Source organism: Babylonia areolata, chromosome 27 (genome assembly GCF_041734735.1).
Source record: "Babylonia areolata isolate BAREFJ2019XMU chromosome 27, ASM4173473v1, whole genome shotgun sequence".
NCBI lineage: Eukaryota > Metazoa > Mollusca > Gastropoda > Neogastropoda > Buccinidae > Babylonia > Babylonia areolata.
The window spans coordinates 8221268-8247581 of NC_134902.1; the positions used below are offsets into that span (position 1 = coordinate 8221268).

Below are 26314 nucleotides of genomic sequence, written 5' to 3' on the forward strand. Positions count from 1 at the left end.
TCCATTGACATGCATGCTCAGGTTGCTTCTTTATTTTCAGTTTTGGTATCGTTGTCAGTATGATACTTACGCTGAGTTGAACATAGTGTGAACATTGTGGATTGTCTGTGAATGGTCATCGCTGTATGTACAACCATTTACATGCATGGATATAACCCTTCTGTCCATTCATTTCTGTTAGTGGTTGACTGAAGGAGCTATGACAGTTTGTCAGGTGTGAGTGGACATCTGACAGATTCTGCTTCCTCAGTGCAGTCATTCTGGAATAATGATGATGATGATAATAAATAATAATAAATGTCATGTTCATAATGATGAAAAATACTGATAATCATCATCAACATCATACTAATAATGAATAATAATAAAAAGAAAATAATAAAATAATAACAATATTTATACAGGGTTTGATCTTGTGCAGACAAGTAAAAACATTTTTTATATCAGTCATTCAAATGCATGTAAAACTCTTATTAAGGGGGAGGAAAGACAACATGTATAAATACAGCTGAACAGAAAGCTGGAAAAAGTGTGGACCACAAAGAGGGCAGGGGAGAGATATGTTGGAAAGAGGTGGGTCTTAAGGCCAGACTTGTAAGATCTGGATGGGAATTTTTTTCTCCCTTTTCCCTTGCAGAGAAGGTTATAGTTGTCAAGAAACACATGTAACCATATTCCACATTTGGGTCACCACCATCGCAAAAATATGCAATCAGATTCCAACAAAAACCAGTAAAGCATTACACAGTAGAATCTACTTTAAAGAGTGTACATGAAACTGACAGTCGCTTCACAGAAGTTTATATCATTTATCAATTGCAAGGGATTTTCATACTTTGCAACACACACACACACACACACTCACACACACACACACACACACACACACACACACACACACACACACAGAGCTGCTGAATGGGAAGTTAATGACAGAAGAAGTTGAGTGAGGGGGAAGAGTGAAGTGGGAAGAAAGACTGAAGCCCGAAGCTGATTGTGAACAGGGGAGAGCTTCTTCTTGCTGTCTGTGATTTCAGTGATGACATGTGTCTGCTCTGTGAGTCTTGTTCCATGGTGAGTGGTCCACCACATCCTCCCTTCTCTAGTTAAAAAGGTTAAATGTCCCTTAGCTTTATCCAGACACTGCAGCAGTGATTTCGTGTCGACTGTGTTGAGGGCTGAGCACAGCAAGGGGGGTGACTCCATCCTCTCTTGTCTTTAACATTCTCCAACTAGGTACCACCCATTCACACCTGGGTGGAGTGAGGAAAATTGGATTAAAGTACCTTTCCCAAGGACACAGTACCATATCGAAATGGGACGAAGAACCATGATCACTGCTGAACACTGGATCAAAGTCCAATGCCTAACCGATTCTATTGTGGCGCCTCTTCCTCTGCCATGAGGCAACAGATGACGTAAGAGCTTTGACACACATGATTCATGTCATGTTTGACAGTCAGGCCCAATGACATGTCTGTACTGCAGTGACCACCTGGCCTGATGTCACAGTCCACCTCTCAGCCGCAGAGAACTGCCCTGGAGCCATGTTGTTTCTGCCCACAGCAGAATCATGGTTCTTTTTTCTTTCTGTTTTTCTCTTTTTTTCCACCTCTTCTTTTCCTCATCCATGATGGTCTTCTAGTCTGAAGGAGACAACTTGGATTTTTTCTTTTCTCTTTCTCTGTCCCTCTCTCTGTCCCCCTCTCTCTCTCCTTATCTTCTGTATGTATGTATGTGAATGTTCTTTTCCTCTACCCCCCCCTCCCCTCCCTCCCCCTCTCTCTCTCCTTTTCTGTCTCTCCTTTTCTTCTTTTTATATGTATGTGAATGTGTCTTTTTTTCTTCCCCTTTGTCTTTCAGTTATTAGAAACATTCTCACATGTCATAAATATTATAAATTAATGTATCTATACATGTATATATGTATGTATAAATAAACAATGATTATTATCATATTATTATGGTATATCATTATGGTAGGCAAAACATGTTCTCATAACAAATGCATTTATCTTATCTTAAAAAGAACAGAAGAAAGTAGTAACTATCTCTGTATATATATATTAAAAATATATATACTTATATTTTTTAATGTATATATATAAAGGTTTCTGTGATCAGTCTTTACAAAATGAAAAAGAATATTAAAAAAACAAGTGGGATGTTTTCTCCACACCACTAACACCAGTTGCCAGTGGCCAGTGCATGCGTACTCTGCATGTGATGTGCAAACTTTTTGTTTCCCTGCCATTGGCTTCAGTGCAAAGCTGCTGTGTTAGATTATAGGACGCAGAATGGATGTCTCTTACATTGGGCTTCTTTTTTGAAAACATGATAATGCTGTATATTTTAGAGAGTGTATTTGATTGTGCTGCATGCATGCGTTTAGAAATCAGAAATAGGACCCAAACGATATTGACACATTGGTAAATCACTGTGTTATTGTGACATGTAATATGCCAGGTATTACTGTGATACTGAAAGGGTTTTATTTCTGTTTATTGAGAAACAGTCAGACATGTATAGATCTCCAAAGTGAGCTTCACCTGAGTTTGGCCCATTTTGGAATCTTGTTCTGGTTGTTGGTTGCATCATTCATTTCCATCATTGCTGTAATACATGTATTGATGAAGTGAAATGCATCTCTGGTTATGTTATAGACTGTGCACAGTCTATTTTCTCTGGTGTGCCAAAATGTCATCCTGTTTTATGTTTTTGGTGTGGAGATATGATTGGTTGTCAGAGTTTGCACTTGCATCATTATGACATTTTAATTTACTTGGATTCATTGTTTTCTTTTTACCACATAACACAATTTGTTCATTCTGAAGTCAGAATTGAGATGTTCTTGTTAAGTTTATAACTGTAAGTTTGGTAATATAGATAAATGAATTTGGTCCAGAACAGAGCCGCCATGTTGGTCTGCAAGTCACCTAGACAGGAACATGTCACACCTCTCTTACAGTGTCTTCACTGGCTACCTGACCAATATAGAATCAACTACAAATTTGTATCTGTCAGTTGCTCTTCTATTACTGGCACTGCCTTCAGCTATCTTGCAGATATCTATGTATACATCCCATCCCGTCAGCTCCATTCTTCTTCCGATACTTGTCTGCTTCGTATTTCCAACATACCTCTGACAGCGTTCTTTCTCTTTTCATGGCCCAGCTCCCTGTGCAGATCAGGAACTCTGTCACCTCAGTCAAGTCTTCCTTGAAAGCTCACTTCTTTAACTAATGTAGAAATCACCGTCACACCCCATTGTTATCATTATGTACTGTGTGTGTGTGTGTGTGTGTGTGTGTGTGTGTGTGTGTGTGTGTGTGTAGCTAGTCATAGTCATCCGTCTATTTCACCCCCATCTTCAAGGAAAGGCTGTTTCATATCTCCAAGGAACAAACTTTGGTTTCTTACTTTTCATTATTGTCTGCACTACACTGCTGTACGCTGTGCCTTTAAACATGCACGCTATGACATTCTGATGTCATCCACGATTTTGCTTCTCAGAAGTGGCAGGTCCACATTGCTTCTATCACAGTTTAAACACACTGATACTTGCGATTGATTTTTCTGAGGAAAGCAAAAAAAACAAAAAACAAAAAAAACCAAAAAAAAAACAAAACAACCCAACTAACTTCAAGGAAATAACTTACCAAGCACTTGACTTACCGTGGAATATGAATGATTATATAGAGTGGGTTTGCAGGGAAAGCAGGTTCAGTGTAGGATCCATCACCTTTTTCAAGGACTAGGCAGCATTTCCCAAACAGAAAATGGTATCCACCAGTCCAGCCACAGGAATCATAGTTTATATGTATTCTGAGTTCATCAGGACGTTACTGGGAATGTAAGGCAAGCCGCTTGGTCAGGGTGTCCCAGCAAAAAAGTCAACTAACAAAATAAACAAAAGCACCCATACACATGTGTGGTTCGTCCGTCGGGATCGACGAGGATCATCTAGTCATCCTGGGGGTGGGTGGGTTGGGCTCTGTGGGTGCGCAGGTGACTGATCAGGCTAATCCGCACCCGGAAGGTTCTGACGCAGTGTGGACAGGGGATGGTGGCGGCTGTCGGGGACTTGCTGGCACTGCTGGCAGACTCATACACATACACACAGCATGAACAACAAAAACAAGAAATGAAGAATTTGCAACAACAAAAAAAGGAGAAGAAGAAAAGGAATATTGAGGTACTAGTATGTAATCATCACAGTTCAATAATATCAAACTTGCAAGATGTTGAGTATTGACCAGGTCTTTTGAAGAGCTGTGGCTTGCACGTGTTGATGTACATTTGCGCAAGCAAAACAGCCTGAGAATTCCACACATTCCACCCAAACCCACTCAGTCCTCATGTCTGTCTATCGTGTTGCTGAAACAGGTATGTTTTTACTGCTTTCTGAACGCAGTTGATAATTTGATGTGGTGAATATTTAGTGGCAAAGCGTTCCACTGTCTAAGGGCGATGAAAGAGAAAGTGTGTCCCCCGAAACTTTTTGCCAGAGTGTTTGGCGTGCACAGAGCGAGAGGATCTGTGGATGAAATGAATGGTCGAGGTGAACAGACAGACAGACAGAAGATCATAAATGTAGGTTGGTGACGACTCTGGGAAGGCATTACGGTAAGGGAAGGAAAGTTTACGCTGAAGGCTTGCTTCAGCAGGAAGCCGGTGTAGCGCTGGAAGCAGAGGAGAACATTTAACTCTTCTTCTTCGTTCGTGGGCTGCAACTCCCACGTTCACTCGTTTGTACACGAGTGGGTTTTTTTTCGTGTATGACCGTTTCTACTCCGCCATGTAGGCAACCATACTCCGTTTTCGGGGTGAACATTGTTACGTTTCTTTGCTTTGTGGGTAAGTCCTGTCGCTGAGTTCTCATCACAGTGACCTAGAAACTCACAGATCACCAGCATCCTACTGTTGTAACGGCTGACTGGCTGCAAAGCTAACATAGACACACACACACAGACACGCACACTCAGACAGACAGACAGACTTGTCTACACACATACACACGCGCACGCGCGCGCGCGCGGGGAAATAACCTACCAGCCTTTTTCAAAAGGCTGTCAGATTGTTATTTCCATATACAGACCATTAGCATGTCAGTAGTTTGCTCACAAACAAGCGGGTTTTTATCGGTGATTGACATTTATTACGTTAGCTGAAAGGGGTCATGAACAGGGGTGATTGTGTCAACATGGCTTCGTTGCACCATCACGAACGATTGCTTTGTTGATCGATTTCAGCCTTGCTCTCTCGCTCATCCTCCTTCGCCCCTCCGCCCCCCCCCTAATTTAGGAATGAAATACAACAGACATAACCCAGCATCTGAACAGATTAATCACAATCAGACTGGCTAATAGGTTGAACCAGTTCGAATGAAAAAAAATAGCTAGCTGTTTTTCACTTTCTGATTATTTACGAAACCTAAAAGCTTGGAAAACAGAAGAAACAAGTGCTGTTTTACCGTGCTGGGAGTAAGGGTGCCAGTGCTTACGAAAGCTTTGTTAAGTGGTTTGATTACCACGAAACTATTGTGTGGTTGTTGCGTGGATGTAGAGTCGTCAGTGGCAGAAGTCAAACGCCATCATTGCTTGAGTGTGATCCTGGGTTTCCAGCCAGGTCACGGAGATGGTGGTGGAGAGCCTGCAGGGGTGGGAGGAGGAAGGGGTGTGGGGGTGGGGGGTAGGGGGGTTGGAAAAGCCAGGGGCTGAGGCGGATCAAGCAGTGGGATGATTTTCTGACGTTTGATAATGGTTTTCACGCTTGATGCAGCACTGCGCTGAAAAGGCGGCAGAGACTTTAATTATGCCCGGAATTAAGGGCCAAGTCAAGTGTGAAGAGGGAGAGCAAAGCTGCTGATAGAAAAGAGGCAAAAATCAATCAAGATGTCTGAGCCATGTTGAAGAAAGAGGTGGTTTTCAATTTTGAAGGGAAGACGTCGGGGGTGTGTCGGAGAGAAGGGAGGGAGTTGGGGGGGGGGGTGGGGGGGGAGGGTAAGGGAGTGAGGAGGGACGGTACTGAGATACTTCCTACCCCTCCCTGTGCCCCCTGATCTTCCCTTGAAGGATGGATGTGCGGCACCTTCACCCCCACCCCCTTCATTCACTGCGCCTTCTCCATTACAGCAACCCTGAAAGAAATGGCTCCCTTTGAATTAAAGCACGTGTGGGCTAACCAAGACCACAAATATTGGCCAGCACTGAAAGCCTGTGCTATCATCACCAAAGCAGACATCATTTCTTGAAAATCGAAAAAACAGAACATGATGAAAGAAAATTACGCTCCCAGTGGCAACAGCAACTGGATCTTTGATCTACTTCGAAGCATTGCGACAAGAACTAGTGTTTTGTCGTTAGATGTAATGTATCGGGTGTACTGAGTATCACACACACACACACCCATGATTACCGAGTTTCACTGACATGACTCAGCAGTGCATGGTCTCCTCTGCTGTGTGGCCTCTTGGCGACCTAACATTGATAGCTCCCTGTTGACTGCAAGCACTGGGACCCCCGACACGATATAGATGTATACAGGGAATCTGGATCGAGTGGCGTGGAAGGTGGGGGAGCACACACAAACATCTGAATGAAAAACAAAACAAAATTCAACCACTAATGTATCAGAAATTGAGACATGTATTTTTTTCAGAGAGTACAAGGATGTACCACAAAACTGTCATGGCACCGGCCCAAATGCAGTACTAAAAAACCACACGTACGTTCACTCTCGCGCGCGCGTGCGCCCCCTTCCCCCTTCCCCCTCCCGCACACACACACACACACACACACACACACACACACACACACACACAAACGCGCGCGCGCGCGCGCATTCTGAAATGTATACGTGACACAGACCTAAATGCCAGCGTAGGGGTGTCGGGGAGTGGGGGGCACTTCAGACATTGGATACAAGATCTTTGGAATAACACGAAGACGTGGCGACAGAAAGAAACACCCCAATAAAACAGATCGGGGAGAGGAGGGGGGTGGGGTGTGGGGGTGGTGGTGGGGGTGGGGGGGGGGGGGGGACACTAGATATCAAGCAAGGGAAACAGAGTACGTATATCCAGGAGACATCTGAAAAAAATCTCGATATCAAGGAGGAATGGACACAGGAAACACATTTGTTGAATACGACTTAACTGCCGTCCATGGCGGTCACAATGTCAGACTCAGTAGCTGATGCCTCTCAGGCGGAAGCTTCTGAGACGGACAGCACAGGCCATGCCAAGCTGCTAGGGAGTCTGCAGATAAAACACACGTGTGTCTTTTACACCACGGAATCGGGACCCCATACTCCATCCTTGATGTACACAGGCTTTCGCTCAACTAAAAAAACAACAACCCGAAATCCCGTTTCTAGGGTATCCAGAATCAGTGGCGCAGAAAGGAAAATAACATAAATCAGAACGACGAGTCAAGTTATTCAGTTCAGCTGTGTTGTGTTACAGGACGCGAAGTTTACAACCTCTGCCGTGGTTGATTTATCATGTCTGTTAATGTAAATATGTCAGTGATGTATTTCACCCCGTAAACCACTCTGGACACAAGGCGATAATTCTGACTCAAATACAAAGTATGCAACGTCTAGTAAATGTTGCCCGTGACTTTCAGTGCAATCTGTGCTCAAGGCCAACCAGATTAGTCAAATCACGGTGCTTGTCGCCCAGCCTACCGCAAAGGGGCATTTCAGGGCTGAGACCTGGAGATAAAAAATGACACGTACATCAGTGTTTCGCGAACTTTCTAGTTTGAAAATCACCAATATACATTGGTCATCCGTCTATTGTTGGTCTAAGCCTCTTGGTTCAGAATGTCATTCCTATGGTTTTATTGAATCTTTGGAAGCAGTCCAGTGGTTCGTTTGCTGTGTAGTTATAACTGTACAGTTGTTTACATGTGATAGGGGAGCTGTGAATTGTGTGTGAGAAGTGAGGTCAGGGAGGGAGGCCAGCAGACGTGTGGCAGACGGACTGTCCCTCACTTCACCATGCTCTCATTAACCAGAGAATGCTGGGGGAAAAAGAGGCGTTAGCAATGCAAATGAGCAGCAGTTTCCTTTCACTTTTCCGAGGTGGAAAAAAAGTGAAAATAAAAAGGGGGGAAGAAGGGTGGGGGGAGGGGGGGGGGAGAAAAAAAAAGAGAGATTGACTGGGGAATGGCCCGGAGGAAGGGATAGCCCCAAGGATGTCCGTCCAAGCGAAAAAAGAAATCTCCCATAACCGGCAGGGCTTCTGGGCAGCTGGACACTGGTTTGTGACTGCATTTCCTCTGTTTGCCAACCACTTTGTCCTGGCCCGACCAAGGGGAAGTAATGGTAACCGAGGGGAAGTAATCGGGGCTAATATCAACCCCTGACGGGGGCCGTTTTTCCCAATACCCAGTACGTAGTAAATTGGGGGCCAGCTCATCGCGGTTCGAATCCTCAAGCCCCGCTGTAAGGATCGGAGGGGGAAGGGAAGGAGGCCTCACGGCCGATTACCCCTCTTCTGCATTTCTCACCCCGATAACCAATATTAACGGAGAATTATCGCCAGGCAGGCATATGATGCAATTTTCCCCGCGACAGTCTCGGCATTTAGATTTCTGTTTTAATCGATTTAGCCATTTTCTTTGCTCATTTATCAGGCCGACAGAGGGCCAGCGGCCAAGGTAATCGTATTTAGGAGTCTTCCGGATCGGAAATGAAAGGGAGTGTGAAACTTCTCACGTAAATACTGGAGGGGAGGGGACAGACGGAAGGGGAGGGCAGGACAGATCACATAAAGCAACTTAGTCTTTCCACTGCTACCGTACACTGTGTGTCTGAGGGACCATTTGGAAGCTCGTGACTCATACATTGATTTATCCGTCGTTTGCTTAATTTTTTTTATTTATTTTTTGTTATCATTAAGTCAAGTGTTAATTGAGTCTGTGGCGTTTTTAAGCATTTTTAAAACGAGCGATTGAAAAAAATGCATTCTGAAACATTACCAAAATAGGCCTCAAACAATAAGTAATTGAACACCACAACAAAGCACATTAACATCTGTAGCATGCTGTATATAGGTCACAAACGACGTTTTGTCTATAGCATGCGCAAAAGAACATATGATCATATATTGTGATTTCATCCCGTTCTTAAATTATATGTTTGATTATTTATTATCGCGTCGTCTAAGTCCATTTTGAAGCGAATAGTTATTTTTTAACAGACAGATATTTACATACTGCAAGCAAATATGATGAAACATCAATATTAGTATCTGTGAATGTTATTATTAATTTAAGCATTTCATCCGTTTTTACCCAAAAGTATTATTAAAAAATGATTTTGTCGTGTTAGCCACAACTTTCGTATTGAAGACAATGGTTGTATTTGTTTTTCTTAAACGCAGCCACTTCAGTTTGACTTGTGCCTAATTTTTAGAAATAGCAACCGCCCCCCTCCACCCCCAATTAACGACACTATCAAAATTCTCTGATAATTTTTAACAGCAGTTTGGCTTTGAACCATCTTGTAACAGGGGTTCTTAAAATGTTATGTCTCCTTCTTGTTCCCTACCAATGAATTTTAATGTACTAGGATTACCACTGTTGTTGAAATATATTCCTTTATTGTAAATTAAGTGTTTTATTGCAGATATCCTGCAACTGAAAGTGGCAAAGTAATCAACAATCAAAATTTGCAAAATGAAGTCGTCATATTTAAAGATACGTTTTATGAAATAGTCCCCTTTCGCTTTCAGGTTGGTAGGTTTTTATTATTGTATTACGAGTTTTGAAAAACCTTTTCTTTGTAGCAAATGAGATTAGAAAGCAGCTCTTTCAAGCTTCTGTATTTTGCACAAAACGTGTATCTTTGTATGGATCCAAAATGTTAAGTACTTTTATATTATTTATATATCACATTGTGGTTCATATAGCATTTAAAATGAATACAATAATTCCATAATTTCATAATTTGTTCCTTGAAAAATGTTTTTTCGTGTCTGTTGTTTAGTTCGCCATGTTGAATTGCTTTACTGGTTTTATCTTATTTTCAATTTCTCACAAACTATAAAACACTTTTTTTTTCTATTTCTGTTTTGTTATTTTGTCTTGATTTTATAGGGGAGGGAGTGGAGGTTATAAAGTGATCCTGTAGATCAGGTTGTAAAATGAATATAAGGATGTGTGAGTTTCGACTGTTTTATCGATTTTTCACCGGCTATTCTACTGACTGGAGTTATGGTTGCCTTTGTGAAAATATTTTCATCAAGATTTAAGCTGAAGAGAATTTCCGGGTGTCACTGTGATTTTGGTATTCATGTAGTTTATGACAGTTTGTCATTGTAGTTAACCATCACATATTCTCGATCCACTTTTCGTCGGCGGGGCTCTAAGCAACATTCCTTGATTTGATTTCTCAATCGATTAAAAAAAAAGACAGACAGAAAGAAACATACACAAGAAAACAAAACATGCTGAGTATCTGGATAATAAGAGAAATATGTAATATCTAGATACTGGTAATTATAACTTTATTAAAGTTAGTTAGTTATGTGTTAAATAGTCTAGTTGGTTGTTTATTGTAGGTTCCCACATGAACCTCTTTTCAAATGATAATATACAGAAGTAGTGCATGCAATATTTGATTATTGATTAATTTTTTGTCCTAATCCCGCTTCCCCAGTCCCCCCTCTCACACACACACCCTTCCAATATTATGTTTTTTCTTTCTCCAATCAGCCACTCGCCCTCTCCATTTTACATTTTGTTCTCGAACTTTTCCACATTCTGTTCTCTCTCTCTCTCTCTCTCTCTCTCTCTCTCTCTTTTCCTTTCTTAGTCCCCTCCCACTCGCCCCCCCCCCACCCCCGTCCACCTCAACCGCCCCCTTTTTCATTCGAATATACAGAAATTTTAATTTCTAATGAATAGTGACAATCATCATCATTATGATAGAAATGATAATAATCCAAATAATAATAATATAATTTATTTTCAGTCTAATATCATCATCTTAGATGAACAGACTGTAAATAAATAAACGAACAGTAATTATTATGTTTAATTTGATACTGTCTTCTGTTCCTCGGACGAACTGCTTGCGTGTTGTAAGTGTTTATAGAGAACCGGAATGCTCTGGGAAAGGTGTCAGGTGTATGTATGTACAGTTCGCTCATGTTACCTTGTATCTCCTGTAACGAACAGCTAGGCATCTTCAGTGATTTGTGAACTGTGATATGTTTTCACCAACACCGATTTCTCTTCTTCGTGATAGAGTTCTGTGCGGTTTGATGGGTTGTAAGTAACAACAGTGATGATGATGTTAATGATGATGATAATGATGATAACAATAATGACAACAATAGTAATGATAATGATGATGATGATGATGATAATAATAATAATGATATTAACGATAATAATGATAAAAAAATGAAATGATGATGACGATGATGATGATGATGATGATTATTATTATTATTGTGGTTTATCATCATTGCCCAAATTTACCGAACAGAGAATTAATTGTGTAGTGAAATCAGCCCTATTTATATCTCAAACCATTGAGAGCTGTTGCCAAACAATGGTGGCTGTTTTTAAACGCCTCATAAAAATTCATTTATTAGGTCTGGGTCACTCTACTGTGCCATACTTTTCTTCAAATCGGCATTCCATCGTTTAACGGTGGTAACGAGTCAGACTGGCCAGTTCTGTTGTGGCTGATGCACGTCAGGAATGGATGCCTTGTTTAATTCAGGAACCACAGCTGACCGAACTGTTGAAGTGGCAGTCTCGAGACAGCTCTGACACCACGACGCACCTGACACTTGGCATTTTTACTGCCTTCCGCTATGTAAACCAATAAGTCAAGGGGGAAAATGATATTTTTGCTGCATGCACATCGCATAACAAAAGGATATGAATGAAAAAAAATTACCTTCCCAGTCGCTAACATAACGATATTGACAAGGGTCTTAATCTGCGATGAATTAAGTCAAATCAGCCGTCTCACACATCCATCAAAACACGTGCCCCCATACCTCCCACTCCCCAGACAACAGATGACTTCCCTTAACTCCTCTCTCTCTCTCTCTCCAGCAAGCATGCACGCACACTGGACACTCAATCACAAAACCTGTTCACGGAATCTAACCCCCTCATCCTCCGCACCCCCATCCCCATGCCGCCCACCCCTTTTCCCTGCGTTATCGATGTAGCCTTGAGAACAGACATACCTGTCAAACAATAATGTTTGCCGACGCAGCAGGAATAGTATGTATGTGGACTGGTTGTTTTCTGTATGACATAATAATCCCCCCTTCTCTCTCTCTCTCTCTTTCTTTCTCTCTGTCTGCCTGTCTGTCTCTAACTCTGTCTCTCTCTGTCTCTGTGTCTCGGTCTCCGTCTCTATCAATCTCCATGTATATATGTTGCTCTCATTCGAGAGTCATCCCTTGTTATTTTCATGGAGCGGTGCGAGCAATTCCAAGATTTATCTTGCAACCACATCTCTCCCTCTCTTTCACACACCGCAATTAAGAAATCAAATAAATTTTCTGAGTTTGTTTCTGTTTCGTTTTCAGAAATCCACAGAGGTGATCAGCAAAATTCCAACCATCATGCTTTCAATTTCATACAAAGGGGTCAAGTTTATCGACGCCAAATCAAAAGTAAGTATCCAGAATGATGCTATTTATCCGTCTGTTTCGACCACAGATCATTCATTCAATCATTTTGCCCATCGCTCCGGGTGGAGCATAGGCCATCGACGACCCCTCGCCATCGCACTCTGTTCTGGGCTGTTCTGGCCATTCCAGTCCAGTTGGTCCCTTGCTGCTTCAGCTCTGCCTCGGTATCTCGCCTCCAGCTGTTGCGAGGCCGGCCTCTCTTCCTCTTTCCCTGCGGGTTCCAGGTCAGGGCTTGGCGTGTGATGCTGGACGCTGGCTTCCTGAGGGTGTGTCCGATCCAGCCCCACTTCCTCCGCAGTATCTGCTTGGCCACTGGTTCCTGTCCCGCTCGCCCCCACAGATCTTCGTTTCGGATCTTCTCCTGCCATCGGATCTTGTAGATGCGCCTCAGACAGGTGTTGAAGAATGTCTGAATCTTCTGCTGCATCGTCTGTGTTGTCCGCCATGTCTCGCATCCGTAGAGCAGAATTGACTTCACATTGGAATTGAAGATGCGGAGTTTGGTTTTCATACTGATTGCTCCAGATGCCCAGATGTTCTTGAGCATGATGAAAGCTGTTCTTGCCTTGCCGATTCTGGCTGTGACGTCTCGGTCCGTGCCTCCCTGTCGGTCAACCACGCTTCCCAAGTAAACGAAAGACTCCACCTCCCTGATGGGCTCTCCACCGACTGTGACTGGAGTGTTGGCAGTGGTGTTGATCTTCATCAGCTCGGTCTTCTTCTTGTTGATCTTGAGCCCTGTCCTGGCTGACGTGGTCTCCAGGCGAGTGGTCTTGTCCTGCATCTGGCTGTGGTTGTGTGACAGGAGCGCCAGGTCGTCAGCGAAGTCGAGATCGTCCAGCTGTGTCCAGAGTGTCCACTGTACACCGTTGTTCCTGCCTGTTGTAGTGGTCTTCATGATCCAGTCGATGACCAGGAGGAAGAGGAACGGTGACAACAGGCACCCTTGACGAACTCCGGTCTTCACCTCGAAACTTTCGGACAGCTGGCCTGCGTGGGCAGTCCTGCAGCTCATGTCCTGGTAGGTGCACCGGATGAGGGAGATGATCTTTGGGACTCTGTAGTGCCACAGCAGCTTCCACAGCGTCTCTCTGTCCACACTGTCGAAGGCCTTCTCATAATCTATGAAGTTGATGTAGAGGGGGCAGTTCCACTCCAGCGACTGCTCCACGATGATGCGCAGGTTGGCGATCTGGTCGGCACAGGATTTGTTCCGCCGGAAGCCTGCCTGCTGGTCTCGGAGCTTGGGGTCGACGGCCTCTTTCATCCTTTCCAGTAGAACCCTGTTGAGAACCTTGCCTGGCGTTGACAGGAGCATGATGCCTCGGTAGTTGCTGCAGTCCCTGAGGTCTCCTTTCTTCGGCAGCTCGATGATGATTCCTTCTTTCCACTGGGCCGGTACCTCCTCCTTCTCCCAGATCTTGCTGAAGAGGCTGTATAGCATGTTGACAGCTATTTCCGTGTCTGCTTTGATGGCTTCTGCTGGTATCTCGTCCGGCCCTGCAGCCTTCCCATTTCTCAGAGACATGATGGCCTTCGTGATCTCTACCTTCGAGGGTTTTCGCAGCTGATGGGCAGTTCTGTCTCTGCAGGTGGAATGTCTGGTGGTGCGTCAGGGGCGGGGCGGTTCAGCAGCTCCCTGAAGTGTTCTGCCCATCGTTTCAGCTGTTCCTCGGTTGTTGTCAGTGGGTTCCCGTTCTTATCCTTCACTGGCTTGTCTGTCCGCTGGAACTTGCCCGTCAACTTCTTGGTCACCAGGTACAGGTCCTTCAGGTTCCCCTGTCCGGCTGCTGCCTCTGCTTGACTGGCCAGGTCGTTGATGTAGTCCCTCTTGTCCATCTTGATGCTCCTCTTTACATCTCTGTCCGCTGCTGTGTACTCTTCCTGTGCCTTTGCATTAGTTGCTCTTGTTCTGCTCGTGTTCAGCAAAGTTTTCTTCTCTTTCCTTGTTTTCAGCTTGCGGATGGTGTTGGCAGAGATCCATTCCTTGTGTTGAGTTTTCTTCTTGCCAAGGACCTCTTCACATGTGTCGTGTCAGAGCTTCTTGCTGTGTTCCCACTGTGTCTCGATGTCCATCTCACCGTCTTCTATCAGCTCTTGTAGTGGCTGGAACCTGTTGGAAAGGCTGATCTGGAATGCTGCTTGTGTGTCCTTGTTTCTGAGCAGTCCAGCATTGTACCTTATCCGTGTGTTGTTGGCGTTGGTGAATCTCTTGAGGCGAAGTCTCACTGTCGTCGTAAGAAGCTGGTGGTCTGATGACACATCAGCTCCTCTCATCACTCGTACATCCTACTATGATCTCCTGAACTTGCGGCTAATGCAGATGTGGTCGATCTGGTTCTCCGTGACGTGGTTCGGGGATCTCCATGTGGCCTTGTGGATGCGCTTGTGTGGGAAGATACTTCCTCCTATCACCAGCTGGTTCAGGGCGCACAGGTCTGCAAAGCGCTCACCATTCTCATTCATCTGTCCCAGTCCGTGTGTCCCCATGGTGTCCTCGTAGCCGGTGTTGTCCCTTCCGATCTTGGCGTTGAAATCTCCCATCAGTAGGGTTATGTCTTTGGCTCTTCTTCTGTCTATCACTGTCTGTAGTTGTTGGTAGAAGTCATCTTTCTTCTCTACTTCCACATCATTGGTGGGAGCATAGCACTGGATGATGTTCAGCCTGATTTCATTCTTCTTGGTGGTAAACTTGGCTGTGATGATGCGGGAGTTGACAGGTTCCCAGACGATGAGTGCTCCCTGTGCCTCCGGTGCCAGCATCAGGGCCACACCCTCAGTGTGGGGGGCTCCATCCTCTGTGTGTCCTGAATACAGCAGTTGCTCTCCAGATGAAAGTCTCATCTGTCCTGACTGTAGCCACCTTGTCTCACTCAATCCTAGCACTCCGATCTTGTAGTTTTTCATCTCTCTCGCTACTTGGATGGTTCTTTCTGCTTCACACATCGTCCTGATGTTCCATGTGGCTACTCGCGTTGTTGTCCTGGGTGTCAGAAGGGGAGTCAGCTTTGCAGCTTCCTTTCGGCTTTCACTGCACCACGTCATAAGTCTCCGGGATGGAGACCCTTGCCCAGGTGAATGTTTTGGTTCTTTGTCGTCGATGCTTCTGTAACTGGTCTTTTTTACAGGCAGGGTAGTTAACCCTACGCAAACCCCTTTATCCTCCGGGCGAGGTGGTCCTGCCTTAGTCGCCTCTTACGACATGCATGGCAGGGCAGTGGGTCTATTCTATCAGTGCCCAACCCACAGGGCAATCGACCGCAAATAATGTATCTTAATTTTCTTTTAGAAATATTTGTTCGTTTCCTTTTTTTGGTTGCTTATTCTATTGTAATTATTTATTTATTATTTATTTGCTTATTTTTTGGTGGTGGTGGTGGATGGAGGAGTGTATGTGCGGATGGGTAATATATTTGTCAGATTTGTTTTTTTTAATTATTTTTTAAGTCGGCGTTAAACTGAAGGAGAGCTAACCAAGATATGTTTAGTTTTGTCAGGGTTTTTTTCCTGGCGCACAATGCACACGACATGCTGCTGGAAAGTCCGGCATAACGGGCTGGATTTGGGCAGGAGTGGAAGAGGGAGAGACTGGCTTTGTGAAGAGTAGGCGTAAAACAAATTTTATTCAGTCAAGGAGAATACAGTGTAGAAGTGATCGTTAAATCTTAGAGCACAACATGGAGAAGCTTCTGAACGTACTGTAGAGTTATAATGGTATATGCACAGAACTAGCGGCAACACAGAAACACTACTATGAGTTAAGAGTTGGCTTAAGTTAAATATAGGTGTTGTGAGTCCGATAGTTATGCACAGTGAGGGAGAGAACAGAGGTGTGTGACCATGAGGTGTGTGTGGGTTGCAGAGAGTGATCTGTGACCACGAGATCGCCAACATCTTCTGTGCCTGTCAGGACGGCGACCACATGAACTTCTTTGCCTACGTCACCAAGGACAAGGAGACCAGCAGACACTACTGCCACGTCTTCAGCGTCAGGAGTAGGGTGAGCCCCCCCTACCCCCTCTCATTCTCTATGTGTGTGTTGTCTTGTGTTGTATTGCATTGCACTGCATTGCGTTGCATTGTATTACCTTTTTTCACACCAGAATTTTCTGTACGAAATCCGCGCGCTGGTTCGAATCACGGCTCAGCCGCCGATATTTTCTCCCCCTCCACTAGACCTTGAGTGGTGGTCTGGACGCTAATCATTCGGATGAGACGATAAACCTAGGTCCCGTGTGCAACATGCACTTAGCGCACGTAAAAGAACCCGCGGCAACGAAAGGGTTGTTCCAGGCAAAATTCTGTAGAAAAATCCACTTCGATAGGAAAAACAAATAAAACTGCACGCAGGAAAAAATACAAAAAAAAATGTGTGGCGCTGTCAGTGTAGCGACGTGCCCTCCCTGGGGAGAGCGGCCCGAATTTCACACAGCGAAACCTGTTGTGATAAAAAGAGAAATACAATACAATACAATACAATACAATACAATACAATACAATACAATACAATACAATACAATACAATACAATACAATACCCAGTAGTTTCAAGTTTGCTGAGTAGATATTGTGCAAGTAACATCCGTTGATGGTCTCATCAGAATGACTAACACCCAGTCTGCCACTCAAAGTCTGTATGGAGGGTGGGAGTGAAAATCTCTGTCGTATATGGGAATCGAAACCGTTGACACTCGCTTCCTAGCTGGGCACGTTACAAGTAGGCCACCGCTTGTGTGTGTGTGTGTGTGTGTGTGCGCGCGCGCGTGTGTGTGCGTGTGTCTGTGTGTCTGTCTGTCTGTCTGCACGTTCGTCTCTTTAAACTGTCAATTTCGTGATATTTGAAGATTAATTTATAGTCGCTAACAATCTGTAACACGACGATTTAAGAAAGAATGTCTGTCAAAACCACATGAATGTTTTCAGAATTTCTTTCTCTTATTTTATTTATTCATTGATTTACTCTTTTTCGATTATTTATTTATTTATTTATTATTATTATTTTTACGAAACGACGATGCCTTATTTTTTATGCGCCAGAGAGAGAGAGAGAGAGAGAGAGAGAGAGCAGTGATCCCAGCCCTAAAAGTATCAATGGAAGATTTTTTTACATTCGTAATTTTATTCTCATGAGAGGTTGTTATTCTTTAGTTTGTGGTGGTTCTTTTTTTTTTTCTACTTTATCCTCAGTTGAGATTTATGTGCAATGCGTGCATCCCACAACGTAAACAGGTCTGTGACCTTACATTAAAGTTCTTGGGTTCTTGAGTTGTTTCTCATTGTGACAGTTATGTGTTCATCTAAAAGGGTGGTTGAGCCTTATGTGAAGCATTTATCTGATCTGGTGGCTATTTTTCCGTAACTGTTGTTCATTCTATATCATAAGATATATATATCTATGAAATAAAAGTTACAGCACCGTAGCCAGTTACAATTTTATGAAGTCATTGCAGAAGGCTATCCGTAGCTAATTTAGAGGTTCACTGCGGAACACAGAAGCTACCAGCTGTCAGATGTCAAGATCCTCCAAGTTTGATTAAGGGTGGCAATTCAGAATCGCCGACATGCAATGTTCAATGCTGAAGAGAACCGTTTCCAGACAGTAGGTTGCCGGGTGTCTAGCAGTGGGAGAGAAAGGTTTCCCGTGGAGTGACAGTGATCGGAACGGGGTGGCCACCATTGGCGGGTGGCTCATCAGGTGACAGTGACGACCGTTGGGGTGTCTGCCTCACCACCCAGGACCTCAGGAGGCCTCTTCTTTCTGCCCACTGACAGGGAAGGCCGTGTCCCCGAGCTGACACAGACAGGAGAAAGCCTTTGTTTTTGTTCACTTACTGTTCACACTGAGCGTCTGATGGGGTCGTCACGGGGAGAAAAGGAGCGTCTTGACATGACCGGCTCACAACGGAGACCTTGGTGGACGGGACAGAAAGGCTCAGGAGCCCTGACACCGCCCTGGCCCTGAAATTGTCCACAAACATTTTGCTAGCTGCAGGAGTCCTTTGGGCCGGCCTGGCAGGGGAGGGACCTGGGAGCGGCACTGGGGGCGGGGGCCGGGTAACGTGAGCCGGCCAGGGAAGCTGCTCCATTCTTGTGCCCTGCCGTTTTGGGGCTTAATTAGGCGGGCGGCGAGAGAAAAACAGCTTCAGGGCCCACACTGGATGGTAGGGGAGGGCCGGGTGGCTGTGCTCTGATCAAAGAGGTCTTTTAGGAGTTGTTTGACAAAACGGTGCTGGGTGAGCTCTTCATTACAGCTCCTCGCAGCCACCCGGTGACACGGACACCTATGCCCCCCCCCCTTCCCCCCTCCCCCACACCCCGTCATCACCCTCTCCACCCCGTGCAGCGGGATAAAGGGGGGCGGATTTCAGGGGAGGGCCCCAGTTGTCGGCTCCATCTGTTTTGCAGTCTGCATTCACCGCTACGGGAAAGGAGTAGGGGGAGGTGCAGTGTAGAGCTGCTGGGAAAGAACAGACCACTTCCTGTCGGACCACGGGGCCACGGGTTGCTGTGAGGTGACTGGGGTCAGCCCCCGTGGGTTCGGAATGGGTACGTCAGTACAACACCCATAGCAGTTTGAACTACTTTAAAAAATTATTTTATTTTTTCCTAAACATCTGTTCAGATCAAACGCCCGATGATTAAGAACATTGCCCACATCTCTCACCTGAAGGTAAAAATTGCTGCTATTCATTTGGAAAAAAACCCAACCTGCTTGGACATGCTGAGTCAGAACACAAAGCTGCCTGCCGGACATTCAAGTTTCCTTTTTCTTTTTACCCCGTAATAGTGAAGCAGAACACTAACCAACATCGTGAACCAGACTATACGGTTTGTAGCCCAGTGGAAATAAGGAAAGGTGAAGCCATTTTATTGTAGTTTTCAGAAGTGGAAGGGCACAGTTCTGTTGTCAGAAGTGGAAGGTTATGTTCTATTATTGTCAGAAGTAGATGGTTATGTTCTATAATCGTCAGAAGTGGAAGGTTATGTTCTGTAGTCAGAAGAGGACGGCTGTGCTGTGTAATTGTCCGAGAAGGGGCAGTGTGCACACTGAAGTTGTCTGACAGTGGTGACGGGGGAGAGGTGCCAGTGTGATGAAAGGTGCAGGGCTAGGGGGTGGGGGGGATGAGGTGAGCGTCAGTCATGACTGCTGCAGTGTGACGGTACGGGCCCCGAGATGGATGTTTGGTTTACAGGTCAATGGGACAGGGTGATGAATGGAAACTGTCGCCTGTGAAGGGAAGAGCAATTAACGAAACAAGTCGTAACTGCACTCCCCTGTGTTGCTCTGCGTGATTTATTCGCGGACGTGGAAGATATATGTGGTGTCCTTAGCCCCATTCCTGACATCCTTTCTGTTTTTCTTTTCTTTTATTATTTTTTTTAACTAAGTTAAACAAAACAGGACGAAAACAAAAGAGTAATGATATTCTGATTACCAGCGTGAACCCAGAGCACACACATTCCAAGTACAGTGGGACATACTATAAAGGATTCATGGCTTCTTTTGTGCTGGATACAAACGAATGGCCTAATGAAGAACATGCCATTCATTAATTTCCAAACAGAGAGAGAGAGAGAGAAAAATGGTTAACTGTGTTTGGATCATTCTTCACACACTTTCACCCCCAGCCCACACAGTGTTCCTTTCACACTAGGGACACAAAGGACCCTGTGTCTTCTGCCCACTCTGCCAAGTGCAAAGGGCTAATGCACCGGCAGTAAAAATACCCGGTCAGGACATTTGAGGTTAATCTTTTTGGACTCGAGTGTTTGCAATTTAAACACAAGCTTTGGAAAAACAGTGTGCGGTATTTTTTCGCCAAATCAACAAACGAGTCTGGTTTTGGCTTCGTCTTGTTTGTTCTGGCGGCACAGTGGTTTTGCTGTTCGGCGTCAGTCAGCTTGAACAGATGATTCTCAACGACGCGGCTTTCTTGGTCTTAATTTGTTTTTTTAGTTTGCTTGATGGACAACAGTATTTTAAAGCGGCGTTTGAATCTCTTACCGTATAACGAAATCTAAACCAGCGCTGACCATAATTACTGTGGTCAAGACTCGTCCTGAACCTCAACCTTCCCTCGTCAAACACAGCCTTCTTTTTTTCCAACGGTTTATTTGGGTGTCATTTACAGACGTCAGTTATGCCTCTTAAGTCAGTCTTTGAAGACATATTCTGAGAAAGCTTGTAGGTTTTGTATTAAGTTCAAAATGAAGTTTATATGTCTGCTGAGTGTGGCATCCACGAAGAATGCGCCTGTGGCGGGCGTTTGTATGGAAAACCAACATTTCTGCTGTCGTGTATACAAGACTCTCAGCTTTGGGGATGTTGATCGCGATCGTTTCAAGCTGGTGCTGCGTATGGTGAGTGTGAAACCAAGCAACTCAAATAGAACGTTTCCGGATTCAGCCAGATGGTCATTCATGTTAAAACTCCCTCTCTTCTTTCACAATGTCGGAAGTTCGAAACTGTTACTTATCATTTTGGCTGAAATGTGAATCGGCTTTGAATTGAGGAATTTCCCTGAAAAGAAAATGTTCTCAAACATTTAATTCCATGATGTAGATCGTCGTTTCCTCAATGTGCCCGATGTCCAGTCCGTGCGGACAGTGCCCGAGCAACGTGTCCTTGCCGTGCCCAGTACACCTCGTCTTTCAGTTAGGCACCCTTTGTCGGCGGGAGTCTTGCCACCAGGTCAGAGGTGACAGCTGTCGGGCAGGGAGTGAAGCAGGACGCCATCACCACAACAGTGCTTGACGGCGGACAGTGTCTGAAAGAGGCCGGCCCTCAGAGCAAGAGCAGCTTGTGGCTGGTGGAGAAATGATTGGGTTCTGTGGTCAAGGGCTTGGGGTCTGCAGTGAGAGGGACACATTGTGCTGGAAGGAATACCCTCATCTCCACCTGCACGTTGTCAAGGGCTCGGGACGGGCTTCCATTACTGCCCTTGGAGTGCCAGTCAAGTGCTTTTTCATTGACCCCCTCTCACTGTTGAAGTACAGCAACAACTTTGGCAGTTGAGGGAAGCAAGGTGCTAAATGTTCAAACGATGATGTCCAGGCCAGGGTTTGCATGGAAACTGAAAATCCCATCTGACGAACCAGGGAGGAGCTGCTTGAATTCAGTAATGCCTCTGTATGCTTTTTTTTCTCGTCAAACTTTACGTCAAATATTTTAGTTTATCGACCTCTTAGAGTGATAGATACCTTTTAGTTGATTGAGGTTGATGCTTTCCGTGTTAGCTGTAGCCAGCATGGTGAGGGTTAAGTTTAGTAATTCATTAACTGCTGTGTGAGTGTGTGTGGAGTTTTCACGGGTGTTTAGAAAGGGTGACAGTCCAACCTGTGTGATCAGGTGATGGGCAGACAGGCGGGGTGGGGGCGGGTGTGGGGGAATGCCGCGGAGCAGTGGTCTGGCAAGGATCATGCACACACACCACACTGGTCACCTCTGCCTGATTGCTTGGTCAATTGAGAGAATCCAACTTGAAAACGTCTCTGATCCAGCCCCCACCATACTTTGATGGGAGGGGTGGTGTGTGGAGGGAAGGAGAGGGGCATTGGGGCGGAGGGGGTGTGGGGGGTTACAGTGGGGGATGGGGGGCGGGGGGGGGGGGGGGGGCAGAAAGGGAAGGGTTGGAGGGGGGAGTGGCCCCCTGAAGGAGGCAAGTCGTGGTTGGCAGGGCGGTTGCAGGCAGCACAATACAATTTCATTAGTACTGAACGCCGGCCGCTGCCGCTGCAGCAGGGTGGACGGGTAAAGAGCGGGAACATTTCACGGGGAGAGGGGGTGGGGAGGAGTGTTGGGGGGGAGGGGGACAGGGAGGGTTGCTAGGGGTGAGAATTTTCCGCCAGACTGACCAGGGCAATTCCTGCCAGTGGAGCAGGGAGCCCCGATGTTCCGCATGAGTGGAGGCTCCCAGGCGGGCTGTGTGTGCAGGCTTTGTGCAGGGGCCAGCATGCAAAAACAGCTGAGGGCCAATCGCTGATTAATTCTGCCGCCACAACACAATGGGGCCTGCGTCGGGCCTGCTGGCGGGTCACCATTCAGCTGCAGGCGGATGGCCCTGGATGGGGAAAAGACCAAATGACACCTGGGACGATCCCGCCCCGACAGTCGGACCGGGCAAAATGGAGCAGTGATGACCGTGCAGTCATGGGGCAGGCGGACTTGACAGGACGTGTGGTCAGTGGCTGTGAGAGGCGGACAGTGGCGGGCCGAGACATGTCAGCCACTGGCAACACTGAACACTGACGGACATTGTTCACATCGCTCCCACTCTTTTCTCTGCATGTTGGAAGACACACAGTGTTTTGGAAACTGGCGTTCCCGTTCAAGCCACTGCCAGTAGGCGACCAGAAATGGTGTCCCTTACAACGACGCCTGCACTTCCCCCTCACGAAGACCAGCTAATTATATCAGGGGTGAAAAAAATTGTGGCGGGGGAAGCGGGTTCCTGATGAATTGTGCAAACCTAAACAAGAGTCATGCATTGACTGAAAATGTTGGTATTGTTGAATTATACCGTTGTTGTTGTTTTTTTCAGAAAACGCGACAAACTGCAATGTTTGATCAAGAAACAAAACTGCGGGATTTTATCGTGCTCTTCCAGTAAACAAACGCTATGGCGGAATATGAGCTCTACAAATCAGACGCTGAATATTAGACAGTGGGTTAAAACATGATACACTAAAATGATACACTAAAATCTGACATGAAGACGAAGTTGTAATGCTGAAATAAAAGTGATACACTAAAATCTGACATGAAGACGAACCTAAATGGGTGTGGATATATCTGTTTACAGAATTGTGATTGAACTGTTCAAAAGCACAGCCAGTCTGCTGCACAAAAAATTGTTCTTTTTAAACAAGGCAGCAACCGTCCCATTTTTTCTTTTAGTTTATACTACTAGAAATAAACACTTGACTTTATCTGTTATGTTATTTTTCCTTGCCATGCATTCCAATGTTGACATGTTTTTACAAAATGCATACCAAGAAAAATGTTATGAACCATCTGCTCTGCCTGATAACATCAAGAACCAGAGAAATTCTGATTTTCACAAAACTTTACTCATGATGTCTGGTGATATAGAAAGCAACCCTGGTCCTGAAAAGCGTGGGGAACTCTGTGTTACACATGTGAATGCACGTAGTTTAAGAAATAAGATAGATTTATTCGAAACAGAGTGTCATCAGTTTGATATTGTAACTGTTTCCGAAACTTGGTTATCACCAATAGATACCAGTGAATCCCTACACTTACAGACCTTCCACCCACCTGTCCGTCTAGACAGACCCAATGACCCACATGGTGGGGTTGCCATATATGTAAAAGATTACTTGTATCTTAAACCTCGTCCTGACCTGTATGTTGATACTCTTGAAGCAGTATGGATTGAAATCAAGATTGACCAAGAGAACTTACTTGTTGGGTCATTCTATCGTCCCCCTAATGCAAATGTTGATTACTGGAACTTGATAAATGATAGTATTAGGAAAGCTGACAGAACAATGACAAAATTTATTATTTTAGGAGACTTCAGTGTAGATGTACAAACTAGCCCAACTAAGCATCTAACAGATATCTTAAATCGCTATCAACTTAAACAAGTAGTAAATTCCCCTACCAGAATCACAGATACTTCTAGGACATGCATAGATCTAATTATTACTCAAAGTCCGGACATGATTAAATCCACTGAAGTCTTGCCTCCATTTTGTAGTGACCATAGTGTTCCATGTGTAACCTTAAAACCTCTTGTACACAAGCACAGTACTTTCCAGAGAACAATATTTGGTTATGATAAGTTAGATCGAAACAAATTCTGTGAATTATTAAGGAACGTAAACTGGAACGAAATATTTATGAATAACACAGTAGATGATGCTTGTGAACTTTTTACTGAAAGATTTTTGTTAGCAGCAAAACAGTGCATGCCATGTAAAGTTGTAACAGTACGCCCCAAAGATGCTCCTTGGTTCAATAACGAATTAAAAAGACTTATTAAGAAAAGAAATAAACTCCATAGAAAAGCCAAGAGAACGAACGAACAGGGTGACTGGGAAAGTTTCCGGAATGTGAGAAATGAAGTAGTGGATAAGGTACGGGAAAGGAAGTTAGAGTATTACAATGAGCTAAGTGACAAAGTGTTAGATCCTGATCAGTTTAGACAAAGAGACTGGTGGAAAATAGTTAGGCAATTTATGAACAAAAAAGGTATAGATTCTGATAATATACCTCCACTTACCGTGGACGGAAAAACATATTACTCCAGTTTAGATAAAGCAAACATATTTAATAATTTTTTTTATAGACCAGTGTAAACTAGTAGATACAGACGATCCTCTTCCACACGTAGTTTTCAACGAATCGACATAGATAGAAGAAATAACACTGACAGCTCTTGAAGTGAAAACCATTATTGATAATCTTGATACAAAAAAAGGCGTCTGGCCCTGACCTAATTCATAACAAATTATTAGTCGTTTCAGTTGATGTCATTTCTGCTCCACTCAGCACATTCTTTAACCGGTGTTTGGACGAAGGCAAATTTCCACAGTTGTGGAAAACAGCAAATGTTACACCTGTTCATAAAAAAGGAACCAAAGACGAATGTACTAATTATCGGCCGATCTCCCTTTTAAGTTGTGTAGGAAAAGTCTTTGAAAGATGTGTGCACAAATATGTTTATAACTTTCTTACATCCAACAACCTGATTACGGAAGCACAGTCTGGGTTTATTCATGGCGACTCGACAATCAACCAACTTCTTATTATCTATAACAACTTAGTAAATAACTACGATAAAAGTATTCCTGTTCAGTCAATATTTTTTTTATATATCTAAAGCTTTCGATCGTGTGTGGCACAGGGGCCTTTTACTTATGCTGGAAGCTGCTGGTAGCAGAGGCAAACTCTTGGTTTGGTTTCGAGATGATCTCTCAGACAGGTACCAGTCAGTTCTAATCAAAAGTGCACAGTCAGTTAAGAAAAAAACTTCCTCAGGGTGTACCACAAGGATCTGTTCTTGGTCCTCTGTTATTTCTAGTCTATATCAATGACATAGTCTGTAGTATTAGTTCTGATATCAAATTATTTGCTGATGACACGAGCATGTCTCTTGCAATTAGAAGCCCTGTTACGAGAAAAGAAACCCTGCAAGCTGACTTAAATAGAATAGACGTTTGGGCAAATACATGGAAAGTTAAATTTAATGAATCTAAAACAGAACTACTAAATGTATTCCGGGGAAACGTAGAATGCTACCACCTAACTTTAGGAAGTATTAACTTACCACAACACAATCAACACAAGCACCTAGGGGTCATTCTGCAAAGTAATTGTAGGTGGGGTGACCACATAGATAGTATCGTAAGTAAGGCTGGGTTACTGATCAACTGTCTTCGTTCATTTAAGTACAAGCTGACCAGGGGGCTCTGGAAACAATGTATAGATCCTTCATCGTCCCAATCTTTGACTATGCTGATATAATCTGGGACAACTGCGCACAGTACCAATGTAAAATGTTGGAAGACTTACACTTAGACGCTCTACGTATTATCACTGGTACCGTACGTGGTACTAGCCACGATAAATTGCTTGCAGAATCAGGATTCTGTTCATTAAAAGAAAGGCGTCGTA

The 26314-nt window shown here is 44.4% G+C and overlaps 1 protein-coding gene across 6 annotated transcripts in view; it reads left to right on the forward strand.

Moving 5' to 3' along the window:
* Window positions 1–26314, forward strand: part of LOC143301522 (uncharacterized) — a 169358-nt gene that overhangs the window by 134949 nt on the left and 8095 nt on the right. For all 6 annotated transcript variants that reach the window (XM_076615876.1, XM_076615880.1, XM_076615879.1 and 3 more), the window contains 2 exons: window positions 12569–12655; window positions 16536–16673. In XM_076615876.1, the coding sequence (XP_076471991.1) occupies window positions 12569–12655; window positions 16536–16673 (225 nt within the window). The remainder of the gene's footprint in view (window positions 1–12568; window positions 12656–16535; window positions 16674–26314) is intronic.